The sequence below is a fragment of the Carassius carassius genome, chromosome 36, assembly GCF_963082965.1.
Source record: "Carassius carassius chromosome 36, fCarCar2.1, whole genome shotgun sequence".
In the NCBI taxonomy this organism is placed as follows: Eukaryota; Metazoa; Chordata; class Actinopteri; order Cypriniformes; family Cyprinidae; genus Carassius; species Carassius carassius.
The window spans coordinates 16,593,201-16,605,411 of record NC_081790.1 but is presented as its reverse complement, the minus strand read 5'-3'; the positions used below and the strand labels follow the sequence as shown (position 1 = coordinate 16,605,411).

Here is a 12,211-nt window from a genome sequence, read left to right as displayed (position 1 = left end):
GGAGTGGCTTAACAAGAGGAATACGACAACTGTAGACAAATTCCTTGACACGTCTGTGTGTGGTGGCTCTTGATGCCTTGACCCCAGCCTCAGTCCATTCCTTGTGAAGTTCACTCAAATTCTTGAATCAATTTTGCTTGACAATCCTCATAAAGCTGCGGTTCTCTCGGTTGGTTGTGCATCTTTTTCTTCCACACTTATTTTTCTTCCACTCAACTTTCTGTTAACATGCTTAGATACAGCACTCTGTGAACAGCCAGTTTCTTTGGCAATGAATGTTTGTGGCTTACCCTCCTTGTGAAGGGTGTCAATGATTGTCTTCTGGACAACTGTCAGATCAGCAGTCTTTCCCATGATTGTGTAGCCTAGTGAACCAAACTGAGAGACCATTTTGAAGGCTCAGGAAACCTTTGCAGGTGTTTTGAGTTGATTAGTTGATTGGCATGTCACCATATTCTAATTTGTTGAGAGTGAATTGGTGGGTTTTTGTTAAATGTGAGCCAAAATCATCACAATTAAAAGAACCAAAGACTTAAACTACTTCAGTCTGTGAGCACTGAATTTATTTAATACACGAGTTTCACAATTTGAGTTGAATTACTGAAATAAATGAACTTCTCCATGACATTCTAATTTGAGATACACCTGTGCTTACTTTTAGTAATGGTTTTATTATTGTTGTTCTAAAATGTGTATAATAATAACCATTTTGATTATAATAGAGCCATTACTAATCCTTATAAATAATAATATTAATACATATAAATATATTAAGTCAGTGCATCCTGTGATGCTTTTTAAATCTTCAAAAATAATATATACTTAATAATAATTTATTTAAATAATAATGCTGGGATGCTTTTAAAATGTAAAAAAATGAATAGGTTTTGTGAGAAAGTTTGATCTATTTATTTATTATTGATACTAAAGAAAATAATTATATTAATAATAAGTAAAAAATAATTAAGTCAATGCATCCTGTGATGCTTTTTTAAATATTTGAAAATTAATATAATATATTATTAATACTAATTCATATAAATGGTAAAGCCAGTTAATCCTGGAATGTTTTTAAATGTTTGAAATTAATATACCAATATGTCAATAATGATAATTCATATAAATTGTAAAGGCAGTTCATCCTGGGATGTTTTGGAATAGTTCTTGTGAAGAAGTTTAATGATACATTTATTTCATTTATTTTAAAATTTTTGTTAAGAAATAAAAAGATCACAGTTTATTTTTTAAGGTGTTTTGAAGATCATCAAAAAGTCAGCATTTTGATTGGTACATTAATGCTTCGACCAACCTGAAAATGTCATCACGTTACCACATTTCTTCAAGGTAAAGACACAAGGACAAGTTTGAAACCGTACGCTTTCGGCAAACAATGAACACAGACAGACATAACAAGATCTGTTCTGCATTTAGAGAAAGGAATGAATGAATTTGAGGAGTTGAAACCCCAGAGGTCCTCTCCTGAGAGACACACGTGTGTGCACACGTCGCACCGTCCCTCTGGCGCTCTCCAGCAGGAGTACATTGTTTCCATGACCTCTGACCCCCTCAGTGGCGTACATGTTACTTAAAGTACATCTGCGCTTCAGTGCACCCCAGCTTGCCTTCCCCTAAAGACTACAACAGCTTGCGGTCTCTCATCATCTCCCTGTTATTCCCAGGGTTTCTGTAGTTAACATTGGCGTGTTTAACCGCGTGCCAGGTGGTGACACGGCTCTGTAGCAGCGCAGTGAAGAGGTTACGGCCTGAACCTTGGCTCGTTTTACACTCTATAAACTCACCGACGCTTCGTGTGTGTGCTGCATGTATTGTGTCATGCATAATGCCTCCATCCTACTTCAAAAGCCAAGCAGAAGAGCTTTTTGGACTTTTACAGGGGCCCTGTACGTATGTACTGCTTTAAACATAAATCTCACTAAATGTTGTTAGATTTAGGCTTAAAGCAAGAATGAAGCTAGACATGTGTTCTAAAAACAAAGCTTTATATATATTACACAATTTTGCCTCTTATTTATAATGGTCTTTTTACTGGAGAACTAAATAAACGTGAGCCACGGTTCACTGGTGCTTCTGGTGGTCCAACTTGGGAAGCGCAGGGATACGACGTTCTGCAGAGCTGGTGACAGAAGATAACGCTCGCTTGCTCTCGCTTTGTGTTTGTCCTGGAAATTGAAGGTGGCCATTCATCAGTGATAGCTGACTAGAGCAGTTACCGTGTTAGAGGAATTAACGCTGTGAGAACATTAGCCCCATAACGCTCATTACGCACTGATGAGCCGTAATTTGTTTACTGGAATGACATGAATGAGCATAATTGGCCAATCAAATCCATGAATGAGAGCCATGTCATAATCAGGCGACCGTATTAGAGATGTGCTGCTTATAGGCTTAGATACAGCTTCAGCTGTTTGAGTTTGCAGAAAATGTGGTTGCTTCACGCCAGCCTGCATATTGTATAGAATGATGTTCAATCAGTTTGATCTCTTGTTTTTCCAGTTTTTCCAGTTAATAACACTATGACAACAAGATCAATTTACTTGAGAAGCCAAAATTTGTTTTAATTGTGTAATTATTTTATAAAGAAATTAAATTCATTCATTCTCCTAAAGATTATAACTGTATAAGATAAGTTTGTTATTACTTGGCTATTGTTTGTACTTGACTGTTGACTATTAACCCAGTTTTTATTTTTAAGTGTTTTATCATTATTATTGCTTAAAACAAGAAAACGCTTGTTTTCAGAGAATATCTTGGCAAATATATTTTCCCCCCTTGCTTTAAGCATAACAGTTTATTAGAATCCCAATGTGGAAAAAAAGTAGATATACACTACCATTCAAAAGTTTGGGGTCAGTTTGATTTATTTATTTTTAAAGAAATTACTACTGTTATTGTGCAATTTAGGACACATTGCTTTGATTAAAGAAACCATAAAGATTTTTTTGGTACATTGTTTACACAAAAAAAAGTTTTTTAAATAAATGCCTTTTTGTTTTTACTTTGTTCATCAAAAATGATCAAGGAACTGCTTTCAGCTTTGATAATAATTCTAAAAGTGTCACCAAATCACCATATTAGAATGATTTCTGAAGGATCATGTGACACTGAAAAATCTTGAAAATTCAGCATTTCCTCAGGAATACATACTTTTTTTATTGTAATAATATTACACAATATTACTGTTTCTATTGAATTTTTGATCAAATAAATGCAGTCTTGTTGAGACCCCTTTAAAAAAAAAAAGAAAAGAAAGAAATAAACCCTCAAAAATGAAACCTCAAACTGACAAAAACAGTTTGACAAAAACAAATAAAAAAATCTTGATCGATATTTAGAAAACAAAACTGTTTCAGAAAATGGTCATTTTTTATGCTCTTATTGAACAAACATTGGCTGAAGAATACCAGGTTGCGATTGGAGTGATTGTGTGGTTGTGTTTCTGACCTCGCTGTGTATAAAATCCTCTGTGTATGATGTGTTTGGTGAATATCTGTGTGTCATCTGTTCCACCTCTCCTTCCCCCAGATGTCCGGATGGATACTTCGGCCAGCGGTGCTTGCAGACAGAGCCCCTGAAGTTATACATGCCCAAACCTAATAAAAGTATGTTGACTTGAGTTGCACAGCCGCAAACAGAGGACCAGCTGTCACTGGGTTACCACTGTGGTCTCTCCCTTACCTCCTTCCACCTCCCAAGGCTTGCTGGCTTAAGTCTGTCCTGAAATAGACACAGTGGTGCCTCCAGTGGGATCCTCTGCTTCTGCTGTACATAATTGTGCTGTTGTCCTAATGTTCTCTCTGCTTTCTTTTCCCCCTCTCTCTCTCTTTTGCTTTCACCCTCTCTTCTTTCTCTTGCATCTCTTCTCTCTGCTCGACACTCTCTCCCTCTCTCTCTCTTTCGTTCTATGGTTTTGTCTCCTTCTATCAGGTGTCCAAATGACTTTACTGGTGATCGCTGTCAAACCTACGTTATGGCCAGTTTCTACCGTATGTCCATTTCTTCTTCTGTCTGTCGGTCTGTTTTGTTTGCATGCTGAAACTGAAAATGTGGAATGTGGTTCTGGAATTGATAATAACATACTTGTTGTTCTAACAAAATCTGTGTTTTTTTTTTTAACAACTAATCCGTTTTATTTGGTCCTTTGTGCCATTCACCCGTTGCATCATTGGTTAACTGATTCGACATGATCTCGTAACATGATAAGTGATGCATGTTTTTAAGTATGAATGCATGTTCTTTAATAAATTAAACCCTAGCTTAGTTATAATCATAATGGCAATAATACAACCCTAATTAAATGCTGCATCATACTTTAACAGAAATATAGTTAATGTCAATTTACTAACAATAAACACATGCTTTAGATTGTCAAATAATGTTACATACATTATTATTACGGATGGTCAGCTAAGAATTATTTAAATTTCAAAAATGTGCCATAGTGATCACAAAATGGAAATTAATATTTAATTAATAAAATATAATCCCCATAAAATGTCCTATTAAGGATGATCAATGCCATATTAGTTATTGTTTTTATGAGTATCTGCTAATACTGGATCTATAATGGGTATTTAATTGTGCATACTCATATATGTATCTTTTTTTCATTTTTTTGATATTTAAATTAATAATTATACATGTAAACAAAAAAATCTCTAAATTAATATTTAAAAACACTGGTTATCTTTAGCTAATTTAAAGATAAAACTGTTTTGTGTTTTATAAGAATTTAGTGTATTATATAATTTTAATGTCAACCATTTACCAGTTATCAGCCAAAACTTGAAAATAGTTTTAATATCAGTGATAGTTCCTGTGATTCAAACAGTGGAGCATAGCGATTGCAACACCAAGGTCCTGGGTTCGATTTTCAGGGAACATATGAACTATAAAACCGTGTTCCTTAAATGCAAAAGTCACTTTGCATAACAAGATTTTCTGAATGCATAAATATATGTAAATAATTTTTCTACCAAACTCTATATGTAAATAATTTTTCTACCGAATCTTAATGCACATGTATTTGAAATGACGGAGTTCTGCGATTTCGTCATTTTTACAGCCTATTTTATTTGATATGATTATAACAACCTCAGTTTTCTGCACATTACCTCCCAGCAAAGTAAAAAAACAAAAAGCATGAAAATACATTTTTGTAAAGAAGCTGTCATTTTTCGCCTGGTTTCTTATATCAGTTGTAGTAATTTGCATACAATACACCGTTCTGTAGTTTCACAAGTGCGTGCGGCGTAAAACAAGCCATTGTTTTTCTCGCCCAATCCACAGTTCAAAAATCCGCCCCTTAATTATGCTGTGAAATGAAACAGCTCCACTTCCCCGAGGTGACACATTTTAACCGTATAAGGCTACAGATCGGCGTCTTCGCCGCACATGTCCATCAACCGCAGAATAACACCTAGATTAGAGGGGGGCACAGGGATCACTACACCTGACAGCTCATGCCTGTGAGCTATTGGCTCCCGCTTGTGTCCACATAGTGTGTATAATCAGGCCTTTGTGCTCTCGACAGCGTTGCTATGCTGCCACTGTTTACATTTTACTATGAGCTTAATCTCTGCATATATTTATTAGATAATAAAAAGACAGGAGGTAGAACACGAAAAATTGATGTTAACAAAACTATCCGTGGACGGAAAGCATATACAGTTAAAAGATTTCCTCGCCATATAAAATGGAATCATTTTATGAGGTGTTATTACAAACTCTCAAAGTGGTGCAAAACAAGAAAAACTATAATATGACACTTGTGCTATAACCTGTGTCATGTTATGTCATGTCATGATTTATCAACCTGAGTTGTTACCTATATCAGGACAGCAGATCAAGTCTTTGCATGTGTGGCTTGTTAGCTTTTCCACTGTCAACAGCCAGGCTTCCTTTCCGTATTTTGTAGCGTTGTTCATTTTGGGAGGTCTGGAAATGAGTGTCTGTCAACATAAGATGTTGAAACAGTGCAGGTACTGAGGCTTTTAGACCTGAGGAAATGTAAATAGTATAAATGCAGAACAATAGGTGCGTGTAGATACAAGCAGCTTGAGTGAAAAAAATTGCTTTGGCGCCACGGGTGAAAGAGAGAAATGAAGGCATTCCCCATCTTATTGCATGGTAGGAATATTACAATGCAGAGAAGAACATCTGACAAGATGTTATACAAAACCTGGCTGTAAATCCCTGTGTGCAGGTTGTGCATGAGGACAGATGTGTTCTCAGAGCTGTCGTCTCCGTGAGAAAGTGATTTTCTGTCACTTTCTGTTCAACGCGCTGTTGAGAGAATTGTAATCACTTGACCAATTAGAGTCATAGTAAAGAGCTAAAACACTAGCTGACCTTCGGCTGGAGCAATGCAACAGCCCAGGGGCTTTTAGACTGCAGGCCATTTCATGTATAAAGAACAATTTATACTGTTAATGTTTTTTTTTTTTTAAAAATGGAAATGAGAAAAGGAGTAATTTTGAAGAATGTCTAAGCTCCTTTTTACCATACTAGCATGAATGTGGACATGGGCAGCTGAGCTAAAAAAAATATATAAATAATTTATATATATATATATATAAATATATAAATAAATATAATCACAGTATGAATCATTCTTTATACATGAATGTATATAGCTTCCTTTATATACATTTTATTAATTACATTTATTTATTATTAAATAAATGTATTTATTTTTTATACATAATTTATTGACTTTATCATTTGCACTTATTATATTGTTGCTCTTTTGTTAGTTTTGATTGCTTCTATAGTCCTCATTTGTAAGTCGCTTTGGATAAAAGCGTCTGCTAAATGACTAAATGTAAATATACAAGACAATTCCTGGCAAAGGAACCATTATATTTGTATTTTCTGGTAACATTTTACAATAAGGTTTCATTTTCAAACATTAGTTAAAAGCATTAACTAACATCAACTAACAATATTTTGGATGCATTTATTAACCATTGTTGATGTTTATAATGTTCACGTTCATGTTAGTTCACAGTGCACATTACCAGAGACGACTTTTGATCTTAAAAATATTTAGATCATAGATAATAACATTACTTAAGATTAATAAATGCTGTAGAAGTTTCATTCATTTATATCTCGTTAACTAATGTAGTTAACAAATGTTCTGTCAGGACCACTATCGTCAAAATGATAGACACTTAGCATACAGTTTGGTCTGGCAGTATGGTTCTGTTTTGTGCAACAAAAAAATAAGAAATAAAAAAAGAGCAGCAATAATAAAACGGTGATCATTTCCTGCAGCTAATATGAGGCACGTGAGCTGCCCAGAAAACTGCTTGTCGCTCATTCATTAATTCAAATAATCTAAATATCCTGATGCCTGGGCCCTTTGTGTAAGAATATACTTTGATAGCATTATCAGCTACAGTATACCACCAGTTATAACACTCACAGCTCCGCATTTAAAGCCGATACGACTGCGTTCTCTATCCAGTCTTGTGTTTTATCTGAAAGCACACTCAAACCAGACTGAAGATACACGCAAATTTGAGTATAATAATACCTGAATTATTTTGTCTAATCATAATATTTGTTGCATAGAGCATGTTTTACTAATATAGAGTATAAATAGCATCTTGTCATTAACAATTAACATAAAAATGCACCAAAATGTTTTATGAATAATATCAGCTGTCTGTGTGCCCCACAGGTAAGACACATCAGAGATATTTTAATTGTGTAATTTAATGACTACTGGAATGTATAATCAATTCACCTGCATTCTTGCCGTTTTGTTTGTAGTATAACAATAATTATATTAATGAAAGAGTTGAAATAACTGCCGCAGAATAACATTAATTAAAGTGTCTAACAGTGACAGTGAATCGAATCTACTAACCTAGCTGCTCGTTTTAAAATCTCAGATCCTAATCCATGCAATAAATACCAAAATAAACTGCTAGTCTGGTGCTATAGATGCTAGATTGATGATTGTAATTATAATTATAATTCTTATTATGTGCAATTATACTCATCTCTTACCCATTAATCCCGGTTTAGTCATATTTCAGTCGTGCTCTAACCTGCATGATCTAACATCTTATTCTCTTTAGTATCTGCATGATGTGTCCACAATGTTACTTTCATAAGGCCCATATGTGTTCCTGTGTATGGTGGGATATATCTCTCTTAAATCTTGTTTTTCCTGTCTCTCTGTTTTTGTTTTGTTCTTCATTATCAACTTTTTGCACTGGCAGAGTCTCTTGGGATTGAATTTATGGGTATGGACCGATCCTTCATTCTGATTTCCAGATTGAACTGTGTAGCTCTCTTTCCATTTCACACAACTCTCTGATGGAAAATGAACAAATTGATTAACAAATAAATCTGTCAATCAGCTGTTGCTCTGTATAGTAGCCTCTCTTTCCAAGAGTCAGCATGGGAATCATTATCTGCAGCCCTCGTCCCGTCACAATGGGGTTTTAAGGCTTTGTTCAGACAGGCAGAAAGAATCGGTTCCGACTCAAATCCGTTTCGGGCAAAAAACAACAACTTGAAATCCGATGTTTATGCACCCATATGTTGTCTAAATGTCTGATTAAAATCTGTTTTTTTGGAACGTGTATTAGTCTGAATGATCATATCAGATTTCAAATGTTTTATTTGAGTTTTATTTTGATCTGTCATTCAGTAACATGACTCTCATATGTAACATCACACAAACTGCGCAATACTCACTTGAGATTTAAAAAATTCAAAATATATTTAAAATTGACATGGATTTTTCCAACTTTAATAAAGGTAATATTAAAATTAGTTTTAATTCAGAAATGAAAAGGATGCTTAATATAGAAAATTATTTATTATAAGTATTGCATTATATATATATTTTTTAAATCAATTAATTAATTCTAACAAAAAGAATGTCATATTATATTGCCCCTTTAAAAATGCTGTATAAAAAAATTTGTTCTGGCAAACGATTAATCGAGATTAATCACATCCAAAATAAAAGCTTTTGTTTACATTATATATTTATGTGAACTGTGTATATTTATTATATATAAATAAATACACACAAATACAGTATATATTTTGAAAATATTTACTTCTATAGATTTATATATTCATATTCTTATATTTTATATTATATATTTAATATGCCATTTTATATATATATATATATGTATATATATATATATGTGTGTATATATGTGTGTGTGTGTGTGTGTGTGTGTGTGTGTTTGTACTTATATATACACAATAAATATACACTCTATACACACATATTATGCCAACTAAACTTGTATTTTGGATGCGATTAATTGCAATTAATCGTTTGACTGCACTAAAAAAATCTTCCTTTTGTAGTCATTTTACAATCCCACAAGCAGTCTTTTACCCAAAAATCCATAGAATAGTCTGTATATACATCATATATTCACATAATATACTCAAAATGTCCAAAAGATCTGTTTTGACAACTGAATTGGATTTGTGTGCAGTGTTAACAAAATTTCAGTCGGCTCACTGTGTTTTACCTATTATAATTAGCCATAAATTTTCATGCAGCCCTAAAAATGTTGCTAGAAACCGTTTTAATGTGAGCGTTTAGCAACTTGCGTAGTTAGTTCAAGTTTTACGTAGGACTTTTGACAACCATATATTTTGTTGAATTGGTTGGAACGACATAAAGAGTCGGCAAATGAGTCAGTATTTTGTCATCAACATGAAGATGTACACAGATTTCTTCAAGTGTATGCAGCTTGTCGCTTAAGGAGTTAGCATTATACGGGGGTGATTTGTATAAACCTCCGTCGGTTTTACACACCGACCTGGTGTTTACTGAATGGTAAACATAACAAGTGTGTGGCTTCAAGTGAATTTATGTGCACTGGAGTTGTACAAACATTCGATCTAATTATGTTTTACCTGGAAAGCCTTAGATCACGTTGATAAAACGTGTTCATTTTCCCTTACACATGCACTTTTAGGATTTAGCCCCTTTATTGTAATTGGACATTTTTAAAAGAATGTAATAGAACTTAACTTTATTTAATACCAAAAATTTTTTTAAATGTGGTTGGAAAAAATAAACTAAACTGTACACTCTTGTCATTTTAGATAAAGGTAAATACAGTAGTTAACTAAAAAAAAAAAAAAACCGGAAACAATTCATAATACTGTACATAGTTTTCTTCCTCGAGATTTGTTGATATTTTTACTAGAAAACAACAACATAAAAATTAATTTTTGGCATCAGGGATTGTACAGCTGTATTTACAAAGCGTTTACATAAAATCTGATCATGACCAGCTGTAACTTCTCCAGATGGTCTTTTATTGTACAGTACAGTCATGGTGCTTTGCTTTCAATGCAGTGTGGATGAGTGCTTCAGATAAAAGTTCCCTTTTCTTTCCTCTTTCCACAAAATAGTTCCTTTACTTTCATTGTCTCAAGTTTTTCTCTCTGTTCCATCTGCTCGCTTTCCTGTTGTCTTTGCTGACTTATTTTTCAAATCTATCCTTGCACGCTACTTTCCATTGTTCTGCTTCACCGATGCGATTTCTGCAGCTGTATTTGATAATGGTTCAAATTGAACGGAGTTTTTGTTTTCTGTTCTTAATTTTACTGGGCTTGAACAAACTGAATCCTAGTGCCCTGGCATGCCAAACTGCATCGGTCTAATAATTAGGTTGTTTATATGACCTCTCCCAATCGTCTGTTCTTTGCTTACAAAAACAGCCTCTGTTTTCCCTTGAAAATGATCCATTTTACGGCATGTGTAAACTAGGCTCTCTATGAAGTCACGTTGTGTGCTTAAAGCACATACTCAGCTCCGTTCCTACCAGCACAGATGAGGCCCTTCAGAAATAATGTTCTCCTCCTCGCTCTGTACTACCGAGCAAATGACAGCTGGATAATTTCATTATTGATTATAAAATATTTCTCCCCTAAGTAGCCCCTATCCCTCTCGGACTCACATTCTCTTCCTTTTAGAAGGTCTTTGAGACCAAACCAAGGCTCATTTCCAAGGAAAAATCAGAAGGCTGGATGTAGTCTGTGGTTTAATATAAAAAATAAATAAATTAAAAAAACGTTCCTTTTGAATTGTACCCAGTATTCAATTTGTGTTAAAGGAATATTCTGGGTTTAAACAGGTTATACTCAATCTACAGCACGAGTGGCATAATGTTGATAGGACAAAAAAATAAAAATGTTATGCTACCACAAAAATGGACTCATCCCTTGTTTTCATTAAAAACGCAGTGAGGCACTTACAACTACTGTAAATATGGGAACATTTTGAAGGATTTGAAAGCAGATATATACTTATAGAAGTTTAAAATGAATTCTTTAAACTATAAACTATTGAATCTATTAACCGTGTTAATATTGTTAGTCATTTTAAGCTTTTAAAGTTAAAAAAAAAACCTTTACAAATAAATGGTTAGTAAGGTTTTTTTTTTCACTTAAAATAATATTAACAAGAATAATGTTAATGTCTTATAACTATGCAAATTGGCACATTCACTTCCATTGTAAGAGCCTCAACTTAAACCTTTTTTTTTTGTCTTTTTAAAGAAGGATTAAAATTTATTTATTTATTTTGTTCTCTGTAAAAATAATTTAAAGATTTTATGTATTTATTTATCTTAATTTAATTTAATTTATTTATTTCATTTTTTTTGGTAGTCGATATACCACAAATGCTGACAAATGAGCTCAATTTGACCAACTGCACCCAGAATATTCCTTTTTCTGTGCATCCATGATTTGGTTGGTTATGAATAGGCCTACATAAAAAAAATATATAACTGACCAAGCCAAACGAACACCCTGTTTCTGTGCCTCCATGTAATTGCTTCTTAAACCAATTTGTCCCAAACATTTATCCACATTAAAATTGTCCTCTTGATATGCTGTTTGATCCTGTAAATTGAGCTGAATTGTGACGCCCCCCGGTGGAGGAAAGCATCCATAGACTCACAGAAATCACCAGCGCCTTTCGGGAAATGGTTCAGACTGACCGATACCCTCACGTCCACGATAGTGAAGTGTGTTGTTCCTCACGCAAGCGCTTTCCACTGCTGAGCTGGTCCGTTAGAGCCCTGAACTTCATTCCTATCTCACGATTAATCCTCATATCCATGCAGTCAATGAGAGCGTAACAGATCTGAGTCATGCTGAAGGATCGGCGCAGCAGTGGGAACTG

General features: G+C 34.1%; 1 protein-coding gene across 9 annotated transcripts in view; it reads left to right on the top strand.

Moving 5' to 3' along the window:
• Positions 1-12,211, top strand: part of LOC132117319 (pro-neuregulin-2, membrane-bound isoform-like) — a 93,227-nt gene that overhangs the window by 75,571 nt on the left and 5,445 nt on the right. For 5 of the 9 annotated variants that reach the window (XM_059526534.1, XM_059526536.1, XM_059526539.1 and 2 more), the window contains 2 exons: positions 3,946-4,004; positions 8,253-8,276. In XM_059526534.1, coding sequence (XP_059382517.1) covers positions 3,946-4,004; positions 8,253-8,276 — 83 coding nt within the window. Of the gene's footprint in view, positions 1-3,543; positions 3,621-3,945; positions 4,005-8,252; positions 8,277-12,211 lie in introns of all 9 variants that reach the window. The other 4 variants (XM_059526535.1, XM_059526537.1, XM_059526540.1 and 1 more) reach the window with 1 other exon arrangement.